At 45.7% G+C, this 19,515-nt stretch overlaps 1 protein-coding gene across 1 annotated transcript in view; it reads left to right on the forward strand.

The window, feature by feature from the left end:
• Positions 1-755: 755 nt before the first annotated feature.
• SDC3 (syndecan 3) overlaps positions 756-19,515 on the forward strand; it is a 98,709-nt gene continuing 79,949 nt past the window's right edge. Inside the window, exon 1 of the mRNA XM_060691533.2 lies at positions 756-1,402. Within this exon, the coding sequence (XP_060547516.2) occupies positions 1,298-1,402 (105 nt within the window). The 5' untranslated portion in view covers positions 756-1,297. The remainder of the gene's footprint in view (positions 1,403-19,515) is intronic.

Here is a 19,515-nt window from a genome sequence, read left to right on the forward strand (position 1 = left end):
TTATTTTATTTTGCCAAGCATATATAAGATAAGAGATAAAAGTATAAACATGGATAAAAGTATATATACAGTATAACAACTTTTTATTTGCGGTCACAGACCAAAAGAGCCTTGATAGTACAGTGGTTTAGTGCACCCTGTTATTAACACAGCTGCCTGCAATTTCTGCTGGTTCGAATCTCTCCAAGGCTCAAGGTCGACTCAGCCTTCCATCCTTTCTAAGGTAGGTAAATTGAGGACCCAGTTTGTGGGGGCAATAAGCTGACTTTGTATAAAATATACAAAAGAATGAAGGCTATTGCTTAACGCATTGTAAGCCGCCCTGAGTCTCCGGAGAAGGGCGGCATATAAATCAAATTAAAAAAACAAAAAATACAAATATAATTGCAAAAGAACGTGGGGAAAGTAACATCATAAACAGGATCAAAGTATAAAATGTATAAAAGAGTATAAGCATATATAGGTCTCCTGCGTGAGCAGGGAGAGGTTGGACTAGATGACCTCCAAGGTCCCTTCCAACTCTGTTACTGTTAAACTTCAGAACGGGAAAATAGGGGAGGGGGGCGGCGTTGGGGCTTGAGCCGAACCTCCTTTTTTTTTTGGAGAGCGGGAAAGCATTACAACTCGCCACCGCAAACGGCAGAGGCCGAGTTTTGCGGGGCCGGGCGTCGCGCTCGGGAGCTGGGTGGGGAGCCCCGAACCCGGCGCTAGAGGGCGCCGCAGCCTCTCCGTCTCTGCCCCGCTGCCTCCTCCCAGCCGCTGAGCGAATGGAAAGGGACGTGGAGCGCCCGTTTCCTGAGCGGGGGAAGGAGCGGGGCGCGCGCTCTGATTGTTACGGTCCCGGCGAGCCGCGGGCGACTCTGGGCTGGAGCCGGAGGGAGGAGGAGGAGGAGGAGGAGGCGGAGGAGGAGGCGTCCCCCAGCCGCCATCCTTGCACAGCTCGGGCCGGCCTCCGCCCTTCCGAATTGGGTTGCATCTCTCTCCCGGGGCCGCTTCGCCGGTGCTTCTTGCAAGCCCCTCCGGCTCTCCTCCTCCTCCTCCTTCCAGCCGCTGCGTTGCTCCGGGTTTCTGGTTGCATCGGAAACAAAGGAATAATAATAAGAATAATAATTAAAAAAAAAAAAAAAAAAGGCACTTGCACCCCCTCCCCCACTTTCCCGCTCCTCCCCGTCCCTCCCCTCCCCTCTTCCGTCCCTCGGGGCTCCCGGACGCGTCTCGCAGCCGCGGCGGGCGGGCAGCCGGATCGGCGGTGCCTTCCTCGTCCAGCCGGGAATCCCAAAAAGAACAGAGAAAAAGGATGCCTCGGCTGCAGCCGTCGAGGCCCCGCAGCCAGGCAGGGCTCCCGCTGCTGCCGCCGCCGCCGCTCCTGCTCCTCCTGCTCCTGGCCGGCCACGTCGCCCGGGTAAGTGACACCTCGGATCTGCCGCGCGCCTTCCAGGCATCCCGGGCTGGGCGAGCTTTTATTTTTTTTTTTTTAATTAATTTAGGGAGGGGGGGTCTCTCTTAAACCCGTCTTTTTTCTGCCAGGATTCTCCCTCGCCTGCATCGCGTCTTCCGTGGGTGGTCGGGCAAAAAAGGAGAGGAGGGGGTGCTCTTTTTTCTCTTTTTTCTTTTTTTTTAAAGCCCCCCCCCTTTAAAAAGCGGGGAGGGGGCTTTAAAAAACTGAAGCGGGGAGGGGGCTTTAAAAAGATGAAGCGGGGAGGGGGCTTTAAAAAACTGAAGCGGGGAGGGGGCTTTAAAAAGATGAAGCGGGGAAGGGGCTTTAAAAAACTGAAGCGGGGAGGGGGCTTTAAAAAGATGAAGCGGGGAGGGAGCTTTAAAAAACTGAAGCAGGGAGGGGGCTTTAAAAAACTGAAGCGGGGAGGGGGCTTTAAAAAACTGAAGCAGGGAGGGGGCTTTAAAAAACTGAAGCGGGGAGGGGGCTTTAAAAAGATGAAGCGGGGAGGGGGCTTTAAAAAGATGAAGCGGGGAGGGGGCTCGCTCTAATATGCGAGGCTCCCGACTTCCCTGAGCGAATTGGGTGGGTGGGTGGGGGGCGTTTTTTCCCCAAAGAAGCCAATGCAGGGGTCGCGAGGGGTTCCCAAGGCGGTAAAGCAGTCCTGCTGAATTGGGGAGGGTGGGGGGGCGCGGTGGGTGGTGGTAGTGGTGGCAGTACCCCTCTTCGGCATTTGGCTGCCGAGAGAGGGGTGGAGGGAGGAGGATGGGGAGGGGGGGTGTCCTGGAGACGGCTACCCCGGAGTCCGGTGTCTTAAGGGCTCCACTGCTTAAAAAGAGCATCCCTCCCTCCTTTGGGCCAGGAGGGCGTGTGTGGCTCGCGGGATGGGGGGGTGGGGGGGAGGGGGCAGATGGGGAGAAAGAGGGGAGTTTGAATGAGCAGCAGCTGCCGTGGGGGGGGGCGGTGGGGAGAGACCAGTGGGCGCGCGTTGGTTTGGAAGGATTAGCCAGTGCCTTTACACGCCCCCCTTTTTTTGGGGAGGGGTGTTCCATCACTCTCCTGCACCCGAGAAGAGGATGGGGTCCGGCTTTGCTGAACCGCTCCGAAGCAAGTCAAAGGGAGTGCCCATCTCTCTCCCCATGGAGTGAATGGGTCTAGTTAGTAGTAGATGCTTGGGCCGGATTGATTCGGAAAGAAAGCCGGGAGTGGGGAGGGGTCCCGAATCCTTGTAACATTCCCGGGTCAGCAATGCTGAAGATTGCAGCTTTGTTGGGAGAATTAAAGACAACCCCTCCCTCCCCTTTCTTTTCCTTTCCCCAGGCAGATGTCCTGGTTTGTAAGCTCTAGTTGCAAAAAAAAAAAAAGTCTTTATAGAAAGGCGAAGAGAAGGTATTATCTCCCCCCCCCCAATTCCATCTCACAGCTTGAATCTGAATGGGGGAGGGGTGGTGGTCTAGCCACGCCAAAAAAAAAAAAAAAAAAATCACCTGCAAATCTTCCAGCTCTCAGCTCTTTTTCCTCTGACCTGCTACAAACTCCCCTTTTCGGGAGGGAAGGGTGATGGGAGAAGGTGGGAGGTAGGGTGGGGTGGGGTGGGGGGGGAAAGGTGAGCTGTGACGTCATTTGAAGGTCGATGGGTTTGCACAGAAGGAGGCATTTTCCCCCCTTCCCTCTTCCCTTCTTGCTTTGCTGTGTAGCACGGGTGTCTTGTGGGAGGGTGGAAACAGAGGAAAGGATTATGTATGGGATTATACATAGGACGATATTTGCTCGGTGGGTCAAAGTCTGCAGGGAAATCTATAGGGAGGGTTGAGTCGGGTGGGAGTGGGAGCCTAGCTGTAAATCCTCCCTGCTTTGCTGTTCGGGCTTTCTGGGCTCGGCACCCCCTCTCGTCCAGCAGAAGCAAAGTAAAAGTAATACAAGAGAAAGAGCATCCCATACAGAATTTAATCTTCCAGAGTGGTTAAAGAACAGCCCACTCCCCTATCCAAAGAGACCCCTGGCTTCCTCATGGGCAAAAGCTGGGAAGGAGTGGTCTTGATGGGGGGGGGGGAAGAAATGGAAATAGGGGCTGTTCATTGAGTTCCAGGGGACCCCCCATTCCTTCCTGTAGAGGGTCGCTTGCTTGGCTTATCTTTCTCCACGACAGTGATCTTCCCATGGTCAGGGGGGTCCCATGTTATACTCTCCCTCCCGTGTTTTTTAGGCCGCCTTGAAGCCTGCAGGGGGTGTGGCTGGTGTCGGGGATGACATCATCAGAATGGGGCGTGGCTCAAAGCATCCATCCTTTTACACTTTGGGGGGGGGGAAAGTAGGGTTTAATAGTAGAAGGGTGTGTTAAGCCTATTGTTTTCACCGGTCCTAGTAAAGAGTGGTCCCCCCCCAAAATCAAAATCAAATCAAATCAAACTTCTTGGGTGTGCGGAGGATGTCCACCAGTGGTACATGATCTGGGTAGGTGGGACTTGAGGAGACCATGAATTCTGAAGCTGTGACGTTATGGAAGAGGTTTTTTTTTTTTAACAAGGGTGTGTGTGTGTGGCTTTCAGAGCCACTGTTGCTGGTTAAGAGCCTCGGTGGTGCAGCGGACTATGTGCTGTTGAGTGCTAGCACTTAGCTGCCAGCTGCCTGCAATTAGTGCGAGTTCAAATCTCACCAGGCTCAAGGTTTGACTCAGCCTTCCATCCTTTTTGAGGACCCAGATTGTAGGGGCAATAAGCCAGCTTTGTATAGAACAACACTGCTTGGGGGGGCGGGGGGGGGGCAAAAGCCCTAATAAGCAGGTATATACATAAAAATATGCAGGCTATTGCTATAATGCATTGTAAGCCGCTCTGAGTCTACGGAGAAGGGCGGCATATAAATTGGACTAATAAATAAATATTAAATAAATAAGAGTGATAAAAGCAGCATCCTGTCTGGCAGGATAGCATCTTTAACCAGGCTGGCCTAGACAAATGCAGTATGACATCAGTGGGGCTGTGAATGCCTAGGGAAGAGACCCGGGCTCAGTGATTGAGTCCATACTAGGGGTGAAATCTATTTACCTTCCTTACCGGTTCGGAAGCACGTGTGTGCGTCACAGGCGCGCGCAGACCTTCTGCACATGTGCAAAACCTTCTGCACATGCGCACAAGGGAGAAAACATTACTTCCGGGTTATTTCCTGGTTACAACCAGGAAGTAATGACACCCGGCCCGGTGGGCGGAGCTATGCTCCACTGTCGCTACCGGATCGCCGAACTACCGGCCAAGATCGCTACCGGATCAGGCGATCTGGTCCGATCTGGGAGCATTTCACCCCTAGTCCATACTATAGGTATGGTCCTCAATTTATGGCCACTACTGGCACCAGCCAAAGGATTATTAAGTGAGCTGTGCTTGATGTTACAATCTTTTTGCCATGGTTGTTAAGGGATCAGTGCAGTTGTTTCCCCCTTGACTTTGCTTGTCGGAAACTGATACAGATTCAGATTCACAGAGTTGGAAGGCACCTTGTAGGTCATCTAGTCCAACCCTTCGCCCAAGCAGGAGACCCTACACCAGTGTTTCTCAACCTTGGAAGCTTGAAGATGGGTGGACTTCAACTCCCAGAATCCCCCAGCCAGCAGCGGATTTTGGGAGTTGAAGTCTACCCATCTTCAAGCTACCAAGCTACACCATTTCTGACAGATGGCAGTCTAGTCTCTTCTTGAAAGCTTCCAGTGATGAAGCTCCTACAACTTCTGAAGGCAACTTTTGTTCCATGGGTTGATTATTCTCTGGCTGGGAAGGTCACAAGGGGTGATCACGTGATGCTAGGATGTCGCAACCACTATAAATACAAGTAGTCCTGGACTTACAACAGTTTGCTTAGTGACCGAAGTTACAACGACACTGAAAAAAGTGACTTAGGACCATTTCTCACACTTAGGACCGTTGCAGCATCTCCATGGGGGTCATTCAGATTCTTGGGCAACTGACTCACATTTAGGAAGGTTTCAGGGGCCCGAGGTCGTGCGATTCCCTTTTTGCAACCTTCTGACAAGCAAAGTCAATGAGGAAGCCGGATTCACTTAACAACTGTGTTACTAATTTAACAACTGCGGTGATTCACTTAACAACAAACGTGGCAAGAAAAGTTGTACAATGGGACAAAACTCGCTTAGCAGATTTACTCACTTAGCAACATAAACTTTGGGCACCATTGTGGTGGTAAGTTGAGGACTACCTGTACTGTGCTGGTTGCCAAGCACCTGAATTTGGATCGTGTGACGGTGGGGGATGCTGCAACCGTTGCAAGTGTGAGTCATACATCGCTTTTTTTCAGTGCTGTTGTAACTACAAACCGTCACTGAACGAGTGTTTGTAAGTCGAAGACTTCCTATACACACACGAAGAAGATCTCAAGATCTTTCTCTAGTAACATACAATGGACAAATCCTAAGTCTAGAGCGATAATGGAGAACCTATGGCATGCATGCCCAAAGTGGCATGTGAAGCCATGTCACCCGGCACACGCGACCTTGCCTGTTTGTCTTCCGGGTTTCTGGTGCTCGTGCGCATGCGATGATCAGCTATCCTTCGCACATGCGGCAGTGCTGAAAACTGGTGTGTGCATGCACGCCGGCCAGCTGATTGTCGGGTGCGCATGATGCCAGTACCCGGAAGTTGAGATTTTCTGGAGCGCAATTCCTTCATGCAGGCGGCAGTGCCAAAAACTGGCCTGTGCATGTGTGCTGGCTAGTTGATCATTGGCACACATATGTGTTAGGACCCGGAAGCTTGGCTTTTCAAGAGTGCGGCCCTGATGAGTGTGTGCGCGTGTGCACACGATGTTTCCGTGCAACCTTTTCGGCACTCGGTGCTGAAAAGGTTCACCATCACTGGTCTAGAGACTCCTGATCTGGGCTACAGCAGTTGTACTATGTATCCTGTAGCCTTCTGCCCTGATTTCATGATGTTGGCCGTGGTTCAGATAGTTGGGCCACTCTATTTGCCAAGATGACTTCATGTTCTACGTTCAGTTTACCTAAATATTGGGAAGGATCATCCTGTGGCAGAATCTGTCTCCCCTAATATAAATTCAGTTCGCTGTGAGTCTGATTCATGAGCCTTATTCCCAGCCTATGAGGTCATTCTCAGATGCCTGCAGGATGCTGATGGAAAATTTAGTAGGGAAAATCTTCTAAACTCCTTGTAGCTATTTTATGGCTGTCTTTGGCTGCTGTTGTGCACGAAACTTCCTAATTCCTGTGTCTCGGAGTAAAGCTCCATTAAAAGCCATTAATGGAGCCGTTAAAGAGGCAGGATATGAGGAATGGGCAAAGGAATGGGTTGGAGGGCACCAGAACTGTGCATAGGTCCGTTATTAATTAAATGAATGTTCAGCCTTGCAAAGTTTCAAAGTTATGATTATTCTTAAACAGAGAGTGATGGGCAAACTCTTCCCACAACCCATGGCAAATAATTGGAGAGTTTACTTGGTTTTTTTAGGTGTGTGTGTGTAGGGTAACTTCGAGTCAATTTGCAATTTTTTTGGCTAGGTTTTTCAGTAGAGATCATGGATGAAATCCATGATGTTCTGGAGAACTGGTAGCGGAAATTTTGAGTTGTTTGGAGAATCGCCAAATACCACCTCTGGCTGGCCCCAGAGTAGGGTGGAATGGAGATTTTGCAATATCCTTCCCCCAGGAGTGGGGAGGGAATGGGGATTTTGCAGTAACCTTCCCCCAGGAGTGGGGAGGGAATGGGGATTTTGCAATATCCTTTCCCTGCCATGCCCGCCAAGCCACACCAACCAAGCCACGCCCACAAAACCGATAGTAAAAAAAATTGAATTCCACTGCTGGTAGAGATTGACTATTGCCTTCTTCTTAGGGCTGAGAGAGAGTGACTGGTCCAAGGACACCGCTTTGGCTTCATGCTTAAGGCAGGACTAGAACTTACAGTCTCCTGGTCTCTAGCCTCCTGCTTTAACCACTACATCAAACTGGCTGTCTGCATGGTATTAAGAGTTGAAATAAAAAGAAATAAAGGGGGAGGGGAGATCAAATCAAATCAAAAGTGAATGGCTTCCTTGCCCGATCCGGTAGCAATCTTGGCCCGTGGTTCGGTGATCTGGTAGCGACGGCGGAGTATAGCTCCGCCCACTCAGCTGGGTGTCATTACTTCCTGGTTGTAACCAGGAAGTAATGTGCTTCAGAAGGTCTGCGCGCACCTGTGATGAATGCGCATGGCGCGTGTGCTTCCGAACTGGTAAGGAAGGTAAATAGATTTCACCCCTGGGTTTCCTCCTTTTCTTTCTGATAATGTTTTCTCCACTTTTCATATTCTTCTTTCCTTCCTTCCTTCTTTCTTTCTTTCTTTTTTTGGCCATTCTTCTTTCACAACAGTAGCTTGTGGCAGAAGAACAGAAAGCTTTCACTAGCAATCTCAAGGGATCTTTTCCAAGTTTTTGAAATTAGACTGACAGTTGTGGTTGGCTTGAATTGGTCATCTTAAAATGAAATAATTGCCTGGGAAACTCATTGGCATACATTGGCTTTCTTCCTGCGACTCCCACTGGCTGGATTCACATAACACACTTTCTTCTCCATCTGGGTTAATATAAAACAATTATCCATCCATTCATCCATCATCTTGGGAGTGTTAATACCACTTTATAATGCCTTGGTAAGGCCACACTTGGAATGCTGCATCCAGTTTTGGTCGCCAAGATGTAAAAAAGATGTTGAGACTCTAGAAAGAGTGCAGAGAAGAGCAACAAAGATGATTAGGGGACTGGAGACTAAAACATATAAAGAATGGTTGCAGGAACTGGGTATATCTAGTTTAGTGAAAAGAAGGACTAGGGGAGACATGATTGCAGTGTTCCAATATCTCAGGGGCTGCCACAAAGAAGAGGGAGTCAAGCTACTCTCCAAAGCACCTGAGGGCAGCACAAGAAGCAATGGGTGGAAACTAATCAAGGAGAGAAGCAACCTAGAAGTAAGGAGAAATTTCCTGACAGTGAGAATAGAATAGAATAGAATAGAATAGAATAGAATAGAATAGAATAGAATAGAATAGAATAGAATAGAATAGAATAGAATAGTTGGAAGGGACCTTCTAGTCCAACCCCTGCTTAGGCAGCAAACCCTACACCACTTCAGACAAAATGTTATCCAACATCTTCATAAAAACTTCCAGTGTTGAAGCATTTACAACTTCTGGAGGCAAGTTGTCCTACCGATTAATTGTTCTATTCTATTCTATTCTATTCTATTCTATTCTATTCTATTCTATTCTATTCTATTCTATTCTATTCTATTCTATTCTATTCCATTCCATTCCATTCCATTCCATTCCATTCCATTCCATTCCATCCATCCATCCATCCATCCATCCATCCATCCATCCATCCATCCATCCATCCATCTATCTATCTATCTATCTATCTATCTATCTATCTATCTAATACTAGTATACTTTATACCAGGTGTGTCCAGTCCACAGCCTGCAGCCCCACAGGCTGCTAGTAATGTAGCCCCACAATGTTGTAATAAAAACATAAAAAGTAAAGGAAGTTTGTTATGTATATACATTAACTATGTTATATATTTTATATGTGGACAAAACAATTCCTATTCACTCAGTGCAGCCCAGGCAAGCCTAAAGGTTGGAGGCCCATGCTTTATATCATTTCCTGAGACCATGGCTAGGTTTTCATAGCCTACAGAAGCACAAACTAACAATCCTGTTTTAGCCTAGTCTGGTGTACCGTCTAGTGTGTTGTGGGAACTATGTCTAGCTTTATTGCTTGTTGGCCAGAGTTTGAATTTTTTTTAAAAAAATTGCCTTTTGTTGCTGGTGCTCTCGCTTAGTGGGAGCTTTATAAATCATGTGGTCTCCCAGTCCTCTTTATTGCCGAAAATTGTGAGATGGAATTGAAATGCCGGAAAACAAGCCCTGATTTGTAAATGACCACTTGGTATTTATGAGTTAGCAAGGAGATTGTTGTCAACCAGATATTGGGGTAGGGGAACCTTTAACTGCATTTCTGTAGGAATCCAGATGACCACCAAGGCAGGGAAGTGAATATTCTTATTCTTTATTACCATTTTGAGGTCTTCCAGAGTTATGCAGCCCAGGACTGGTGCTGAATTAACATGTGGTTTGTTGGTTTCGGCTTAATATGACATGTAAATCTGGCTCTTCTCTAGAAGTTTTTCAGAATTGGGTCTCATGACAATCTTTGGAACTGCCAGTTTGGCCACTACTTTAAATCCTTTTTGGTGCTCTAGAGCGATGTTTTTCAAACTTGGCAATTTTAAGTGGTGGACTTCATCTCCCAGAATTCCCACCAACCACTGTTGGCTGGAAAATTTGGGCAGCTGAAATCCACAGACGTTAAAGTGGCCAAGTTTGAAAAACATCGCTGTAGACTCATCTGAGCCAGTGTAAGAAAATATACCCCACCAGTCCAAAAAAATACCTCCGAGAAAAATAATTCTGCAATTTTGTAATTTTATAACGTGAGCAAGAAAAGGACAATCTTTGAATGGGTGTGTGATTAGATAAATGTTGGTTGCAACATTCTGTGTCTGTGTAACAGGAAGACGCTTACTGAAAAAAAAAACCAGCATACTGGCTGCAAAAGGTTTTTAAAAATCTATTTTAATAGCTGAAAATAACCTGTTTATCCAAATGATGCTCTTATTTCCTAAACAGTCTGTTCTCTGTATAAACAACTTCATCTATTTAATTCTTTTGGTTTGATTTTAAGCATGCACAAAGACAAATATTTATAGGAATTGGCTTACTTAATTAGCAGACCATCCATTTCCTGAGTATTTTTTTCTGAAAGTTTATCACAAAAGAAACACAAACGTTGACCTTAGTATAAATTATAGAGTTTTTTTTCCTCTTAACGCTCCCCCCCCTCCCCAATCTCTTGCAGTGACTTCTCAGATTTGCTAACAAATGTCTCAACTCTACCAGAAAGTACTAAGAACACCAACAACAAAAACCTTGTCATTGTGATGGGGTACGAAAGACAAATGTTAAGCAACTGGAAGCCAGTGACTAGGGAGACCATGTCAAGTTTGCAAAGGCATCCCGGAAGGATTCATTCACTGTGAAATTCCTGGTTGAATGGGTAAAGGAAATTATTCCATCAGCAGCTGCAGAAAATGGCTGTGGTGGAGTTAGGTCAAATTTCTACTTGTCCCTTCTCAGCACCTTTACAAGCTAGGTGTTAAAGCTTATTGGTTTAGTTTAGTGTCTCTGGGGATTCTCAGTCGTCCAGGTCATGGTTGTCCCAAAGGTGCTTTTTCAAAAGGCAACTGAACTTTCTTTGTTTTTACTTGAAGACATTTCACTTCTCATCCAAGAAGCAGCTTTTTTTTCTCCTTCTCCTTCTCCTTCTCCTTCTCCTTCTCCTTCTCCTTCTCCTTCTCCTTCTCCTTCTCCTTCTCCTTCTCCTTCTCCTTCTCCTCCTTCTCCTTCTCCTTCTCCTCCTTCTCCTTCTCCTCCTTCTCCTTCTCCTTCTCCTCCTTCTCCTTCTCCTCCTTCTCCTTCTCCTTCTCCTTCTCCTTCTCCTTCTCCTTCTCCTTCTCCTTCTCCTTCTCCTTCTCCTTCTCCTTCTCCTTCTCCTTCTCCTTCTTCTTCTTCTTCTTCTTCTTCTTCTTCTTCTTCTTCTTCTTCTTCTCCCTCTCCCTCTCCCTCTCCCTCTCCCTCTCCCCCTCCTCCCCCTCCTCTTTCTCCTTCTTCCCCTCCTCCCCTCCCCTTCCTCCTCCTGCTTCTCCTCCAGAAAAACTCCTTCTCCACAAAAACTCCTTCTCCTTCTCCTGATTTATAGCTTTAGGTATTTCATATAGTTTAACGTTTGCACCTTGTTATGATGTTAATTTTTGTTTAGGAGTTTTGTATGATTTTATTGGCTTGAGGTTCCCTTCCTTTCTTTTGTATTTCTCTATGAGATTGCTTTTAAATTAATGGAGTGTGATTTAAAAACATGAGAAATGAATGAACTTGTTTTATGACTTAGTGCTATATCTGAAACCAACTACTGTGGTTTATTCAGTAGACCATGGTTAATGCATATTATGAATCCCATTTATAACACAACCTTAGTCTAAGCCACAGATAAGAAATCCACGTTAAAGCTTAGTACATGTCAACATCATTACTAAAATCTTGTAGGACTAAATAAGAAAAGAATTGACTCCTCTCACAGATGTTGTCCCCTCTAGACATCGTTATGGCTGAGTCCATCCTTATATCTACTGTATTAAAACAGAGGTTTCCAAGGCTGAAAAAAAAAAGCCTCTGAAACGGAGGTTTCCGAGGCTGAAAAAAAAAGCAAGGCGCAGAGCTCACAACCAACGAACCTGTTGCTAACGTTCATCTCTGGGAACAGCTGATTGGGGGTATTCCAAGAGGCTGATCCACCTGCCAATCAGCTTTTTTCTTATTTTCCTCCCCAAAAGGTGGAGTCTTATACTCCGGTGCGTCTTATAGTCTGAAAAATACGGGTATTTCTTCTGTAATTTTGGGATTCCCATGGAATCCCCAAAACTAAGAGACTTAGAGAGCCTTCTGTACTTTGTGCCTGATTTTAATGACCTTATAGTGATGCACTACAAAGCATGCGGTGATGCCAAGGAATATGTTGTATAACAAAGGGATTCAGAAATGGGATATTCAAGGCACTTGGGATTATTTATCCATTAAAAAGAAAGAAAGAAAAAGAAACCCAAGATGTTTGAAAGAGAAAGAAAAGAAACACAAAAAGCATACTGCTTTAAGTTGCTTTGTGGTTCTGATCTCAGATTCTGGGGACCAACTGATAGCCTATTTCATTTCTTGGGAATCGAGTGTATATAATTTTGATTGATTGGAACTATCTTCTGAAGCAGCTCTGGGTCAGAAATAGACGATAGAAACAGCAGATGGACTTCTCGCTAGATGACCTCCACATGATCTTTTCATGCACTTTTTGGAAGGTGAGTTAATAAGCAATAGGGTAGAATGACATTGACCGTGGCCATATCGCACTAAGCCAAAAATTGATTTGCTTGTTTTGAGCTGAGTATGATGTACAAATTCAGCTCTTCTATTTTGGCATCATGTTCAAATCAAGATAGAATGGCTTGTCCAGTAAATTGGGCTTAAAAATTGGGGTTTAACAGCAACTGGGTCTATCCAGCATCCTAACCTAGGCTAGAGAGGAGCGGGGGGGGGGGCTGTTTGTCATGTTGGTTACAATTTTGTACAAACCCGGTCATTGTCTACAAATGCAAAGAGAACAACATTATCAGGTTAAGCGATATTGGAGTGCCAGACAGTGGTGAAATCTAAAATTTGTTACTACCGGTTCTGTGGGTGTGGCTTGATGGGAGGGGGTAATGTGACTGGGTGGGCGTGGCCAACTTTTTTTTTTTAACTTTTAAAACCATTTTTTACATGTAAAACCATGTAAAAAATGCTTTCAAAAGGCTCTGACGATCCCAGCTGAATTGCCTGATCGCCAGAGGGTTTTAAAAAACCCTCTGCCGATTAGGCAACTCAGCTGGGATCATCAGAGCTTGGATCGTCAAGCCATTTAAAAGGAAAAAATCTTTTTCTTTTAAATGGCTCTGACGATCCAAGCTGAGTTGCCTGATCGGCAGGCAACTCAGCTGGGATCGTCAGAACTTGGCTCGTCAGAGGCATTTAAAAGAAAAAAAAGCCTCTGATGATCGCGCGGCTCAGCTGGGCATGGGGGGGGCGGGGTCAGGGATTTTTGCTACCAGTTCTCTGAACTGCCCGCCGCCATCGCTACCTACTTGCCCGAGCCGGTCCGAACCGGGAGCATTTCACCCCTGGTGCCAGACATTTGGTTTCACCTAGTGAGGCTGAATGTTTTGAAGGACCAAATTGTGGTGGTTCTTTTACCAGGAATTAGGATTTAATATCGTCGAGTGAACCAGTCATTGATTGTTCATCAAACAGGGGACTGGAGCACATACAGACGGTACTGCATGTTTTAATAATTTGGTTTGGAGTAAAGAACACTTATGACTCCATTGAAGGTTCATTCCCTTCAGAAGTAGACAGGCATTTTAACAGGAGTGTCAATATTAGCTGAAGTGTTTGCTTAGTTATAGCAGCTAGAAGAAACTCCATGGTGACGGAGAAAGCGGACTGTGATTGGGAGGCAAAGTGCTTTATAGGAGAGAAACCGTGTCTCTTCTAATCAGTGGGCTGGTAGTGGGGAACTGAGGTTTTATAAATCATCTAAAGCAGTGGTGAAATTCAATTTTTTTTACTACCGGTTCTGTGGGTGTGGCTTGGTGGGTGTGGCAAGGGAAGGATACTGCAAAATCCCCATTCCCTCCCCACTTCTAGGGGGAAGGATATTGCAAAATTTCCATTCCCTCCCCACTCCTAGGGGGAAGGATACTGCAAAATCCCCATTCCCTCCCCACTCCTAGGGGGAAGGATATTGCAAAATCTCCATTCTCACCCCACTCTGGGGCCAGTCAGAGGTGGTATTTGCCGGTTCTCTGAACTACTCAAAATTCCCACTACCCATTCTCCAGAACCTGTCAGAACCTGCTGGATTTCACCCCTGATCTGAAGGGATGTATAAATCAGATTAAGCTGTAATATTCAGGCACAGTTTGGTCCTTCAAAACATTCAGCCTCATTAGGTTAAACCAAACTAGGAAATCAAGTCCAGCTAAAGCTAATTTTATTTTTTTTTACATTTATTTATTCATTTCTTATTAAAATATTGGACAGTGCGACCATCTTGGCATCATCTCCGCCATACACTCTAAAATATAAAGCAAATATCATATATACTCTTCAAACATTACTAATTATATATAATTATTCTACCCAATGTACTCAGTTATATTTACATATATTACATCACATTTCGGGTTTACAAATCCTGGTTATTTCCTGTTCCAGCTCTCACCTCTCAGTTCCATCCATTGGTAAAATCTATTCCATATATTATGATATTCGGTCTCTCCTTTATTTTTTAATTCTAACATCCTACAAGGAAAATTTATATAAAATGTTTTATAGGTGGCATCTTCCTCCAGCAAGATTGGCTAAAATGTTTAGTAATATATCCCCGAAATGCTGGAAATGCAATCAAGTACCTGGCATGTACTACCATATGTGGTGGACATGCAGAAAAGCGAAATAATTTTGGTGACGGATTCAGGTGTGGTTAGAAGAAATGGTTGGACAAAGATTAGAATTTAAACCAGAATTATTTTTATTAGGAATCATAACAGAGGGACATAGTAAAAGGTCCACATATTTAATATTACACATCGTAACGGCAGCGAGGATGGTATACGCCCAACAATGGAAAAATGAAAGTATACCTTTAGAAAGGGAGATAATGAAGAAAATATCGGTTTGTGCAGAAATGGATAAATTGAAGTTAGAATTAAAATATAAAGGAGAGACGGCTAAAGCTAATTTTATTGAGACTTCCAAATTTTTATTGAGACTTCCAAATTCTGTTCAGAAACAGAATTTGGAAGTCTGTTCTGTACAGGTGGTCCTTTTTTACCATCCACTGCAGTGGTGGGTTGCCCCTGGTTCGCACCGGTTCTATAGAACTGGTAGTAAAACCGGTGGGAGACTCACTGGAGGAAATGGGGATTTTGCAGTAACCTTCCCCTGGATTGGGGTGGGACTGGAGATTTTATACGATCCTTCCCCTGCCATGCCCACCAAGCCACACCCACCAAGCCATGCCACGCCCACCAAGCCACACCCACAGAACTGGTAGTAAAATATTTTGAATCCCACCACTGACATCAAGCTGGCCACACACACCCTGGCCACACGCACATCACGCCCCCCGAGCTCAAACACAACCCTGATGTGGCCCTCCATGAAATCAAATTTGACACCCCTGGCCTAGGTATTGGAATCTGTAAATCTCCACGAAGATCATCTGTACTCTTTATACCAGTGGCCCTCACAACCTTTTGGAAGCCAGGGACGGGTTTCATGGAGAGCAGTTTTTCCAAGGACCAGGGAGTGGTGTGGGGGCGGGGTCAGGGGCGGGCTGCTGGGGGTTTGTAAGGGTTCAGGAGAACCTCTAGCTAAGATTCTGTGCAGTTTGGAGACCCCCAAATCCCACTCCTGGCTGGCCCTGCCCACCCCTCCCCTTCCAGGAGTCCCCACACGGCCCCTTTTGAATGCAGGTAAGTGCAGGGTGCGTGCGGAGGCTTGGGGAGGGCGAAAAACAGGCCTACCGGAAGTTCAGGAAATGGGCCCGTTTCTGCCCTCCAGAGGGCCTCTGGAGCCTGGGGAGGCTGTTTTCGCCTTCCAGAGGCTCGAGGAAAGCCTCTGGAGCCTGGGGAGGGCAAAAACGCACACACAAACCACCATGGTGCCAGTCCACAGTCCAGCAGTTGGGGGACCCCTGCTTTACACTTTTTGTGATGCCCCGATCATCCTTTGGCACGTTCACTAATTTGCTGGAAACCCCATAAAAGACATGCCTGATGCCACTGTTGGCTATTGAATGTGTGCTGGAGCAGGTTTATGGAACGATATGTAAGTTTGCTTTCAAAATAGGAGAGGTATTGCTTTGCAGTGTGGTTTCAAAAGAGGATCCTTCCAGCAGCGATAACAAAGCAAAACCCTCCTTGCGAGCTCTGAATAGCTTTGTTATTTACAAGGATGATTTAAACTGAGGATTTAATCTATAGTTTAGGCTGGGGATTTAATCTCTGTCCTTTATATGACCCCATCCCTTCAACCTAATGATATCTTATCATCATGAAGAATCCTACACACATCAGGATAAAAGATATATAATAAAAAGAGTCCACGGTATTTAAAACATTTATTTCCCCTCTAAGGATCTCTCTTCTTCTAAGCCTCCTCCTCCTTCTCCTCCATTTGGTACCTGTTTCAGGCCTCAGGGGTAGCTAGATAGAAATGAATGACAATTGAACAATTCCAAAGATCGCTTTATAAATATGAATGATGCGTTCCCATAAATGAGAATCTCAATTTCAATTACTTTTGGCATTTATCCTAGGAGACCAGGCTCAGCTTACAGTTGCACAATGAAAGTGGGGGGGGGGGGGAGAAGAGAGAAAAGAAATAGAGAGAGAAACAACAAAAGGCAGTTTTTAAAAACATCTCAGCCTCCGTGCAACATCCAGCCGGTTCTTCAAGCCTCATTGGCTTCATGGATTATTTAACCATATTTGACCATGAAAAAGAAAATAGGTACTCAGCTGAATGCTTTCCAGAAATAAGGGAGAGAGAAAGCATTCTTCAAATCATAGCTTTTTAAAATTAAAACCCAGTGCTCTTCGGAAAGTTCATTTCTTCAGGATTCTGAACACATCTGTTCCTCCAGTGTAAAGTCCCTAGTGAAATCTTTAGAAGAAAGGGTAATTTTAAATTCAGTTTCAAGGATATGCAGCATCTTGTTTCTCTAACTAATTTCGGTCTTGGTGACTTACAAATCCAGGTTTTTCTTTTTCTTGTTGTCCTCTTTCCTTGTTTCTGATCCTAAGATATCTCACCTGTTTTTGGTGGCAATTTAAATTTTCCAGTAAAGGTCACTCAGGTCCATAACTGAATGCCTTGTGATGTTTCGTATTTCTTTGGTGTATATTTAGAACTCATGATAATAAAAAGTAAAATGTAACATTTATGATTTGTTATCCATATATAGCCAGGGGTGGGCTTCAAAAATTTTAGCAAGGGATTCTGTGCCTGGTTGCTGGGTGGGTGTGGCCATGGTGGGTGTGGCCTAGTCGGCCTCCTGCACCATGATGGGGGGGTCGTTTTTGCTCTCCCTGGGCTCCGGAGCCTTTCCTTGAGGCTCCGGAAGGACGAAAACGGCCTACCCAAGCTCAGGAGGCCCTGTGGAGGCCGGAAACAAACTTCCGGTAGGCCTGTTTTTCACCCTCCCCGAGCCTCCGCACGCGCCCTGCACTTACCTACATCTACAACGGGCCGCGTGGGGACTTCTGGAAGGGGTGGGGTGGGGTTGGTGGGGCCAGCCAGGAGTGGGATTTGGGGGTTCTCCGAACTGCACAGAATCTTAGCTAGAGGTTCTCCCGAACCCCTGCGTACCCCCAGCAGTCCTCCCCTGCATATAGCATTTCCTTCGTAGAGATCAGATATTCGAACAACAAACTCCAGTGTATTTTTGGTAATGGAAGAGAAATTTTCAAAGCAAGCTTTCTTGGAAACAATTTAAACTGGGATGGTTATAAATGGTTCATGTTTTTAAGGAAATAAAAGAGAGAGAAAGAGAGATGCCAGCTATTCAGACCTAACAGAAAACCAGATTTTTAGAGAATGCTGCTGAATCGTGGCTTGTTCTGGATGAGATTTAAAGTGGTATACAACGTGTTTGACTCCTAGATGATGACCTCCAGATGCATGGGATTACAACTTCCATAGTTCCCAGCCATCCAGAGCAATCTTGAAAAAAAAAAGTCAGCATTCAGGAAGAAAGGCCTTTCATTTTCTAGATCAGGGGTGTCAAACTCAAGGCCGGGGGCCGAATTTGGCCTGTGGGGTGTTTACAGTAGATCTGGCCCATGGGGCTACCTTGGAAACAGCAAAAATGGACCTCAGAAGGGCCGTGGGCAGCCGTTGCGAGCTCGATTTTCACTGGCAGAACATTGCAGTAGGCTGTTGCAGCCGAAAACGGAGTTCAGGAGCCCATTTTCGCTGGCAGAGTGCTCGGACCAACAAAGGCTCCCCCAACATTAGTGATGTCAAGCTGGCCACATCCACCTTGGCTACACCTACCCCGGCCCCCCAAAGTCGAACACAACCCTGATGAAATCAAGTTTGACACCCCTGTCCTAGATCCTTCACCATTCCCTTAAAGCTACATTTTCTGCTTTGATTGTCAGTGATGAATAAATTTCACTATGATTTGTTAACCTCTACTTAGCAACTAGTATTATTGGTTTTAATATCCTGCTTAGGTCTTGGACAATTGAGTGTATGACACCCTTAAAAATGAAACCAGATCTTTTTCTTAATGGGTTTAATGGAAAAAAGAACTAGAGAAAAAATTTGGAACTTTGTTATTATATATGTTGACAGCAGCAAGACTATTGTATGCACAAAAACGGAAGGGCCCTTTGTTTCCTACTAGGGACAATGGTTGCAGAAGTTGAGGGAGTTGGCTGAAATGGCAAAATTGACCACTTTGATTAAAGAAAATAACATAAGTACTTTTATTTCCATATGGAAACCACTTCTGAACTTCATGCTTGATGTGGAGAAGAATGAAACTCTTGACTTTGGGTTTTACTGATTAGAATGATAGCTCTTTATAGAAATGGCTTGTTCATATTATGAAAAAGCAAAAAGTTGTGATTTGAGGTTAATGCCTTTATTTTACTACAACAGAAAGAGTCGGAAATCAATGTTTCTTTTTCTTCCAATTCAAAATGGTGTTCCAGTTTGAAAAATCAAAACGATTCCATCTGAAATGTTGATTGCAATTCTCAGCTGGGTATGGAAAAAAAAAGAGGGATGCTCTTGTCTCTTTGTGGGAAAGCGATAACGTTGTCACATGATTTGAAGTGTTCCGATGATTTAATTCATACTTTAAACAAGGAAGTGGATTTACCTTGACCATCAGGATTTTTTTTCTAACTGGAAGCAATTGAGCAGAATTGAACAGAACAAAGTTGCCTCTCTTTTGCTGGAGCTGTTTAAACAGAGGCGGTAGAGCCATTTATTGGGATCAGTGGTGGGATTCAACTAATTTAACAACTGGTTCTCTGCCCTAATGACCGGCTGGGTGGGCGTGGCCATGGTGGGCATGGCCACAGGGTGTGACAGGGAGCACTTGGCCTCCTGTACCCCCCTGGGAACAAAAATGGGCTGTGGGTGGGAGGGGGGAACACGCCACACCTCCCGCACCCCGTTTTGGGCCTAGTAGGCCTCCCTGAAGCCTCCTAGGAGTGAAAACGGGCCATTGGGGGGTACACCCCCCGTGCCTCATTTTGGGCCTAGTAGGCCTCCCTTGCACTTACTTGGGAGCCAAAATGGGGCATGTGGGGACTCCTGAAAGGGGCGGGAAGGGAAGGGGCTACTCAGCAATTT

This window comes from Pantherophis guttatus, chromosome 10 (genome assembly GCF_059756535.1).
Source record: "Pantherophis guttatus breed Tessera chromosome 10, ASM5975653v1, whole genome shotgun sequence".
NCBI classification, from domain to species: domain Eukaryota; kingdom Metazoa; phylum Chordata; class Lepidosauria; order Squamata; family Colubridae; genus Pantherophis; species Pantherophis guttatus.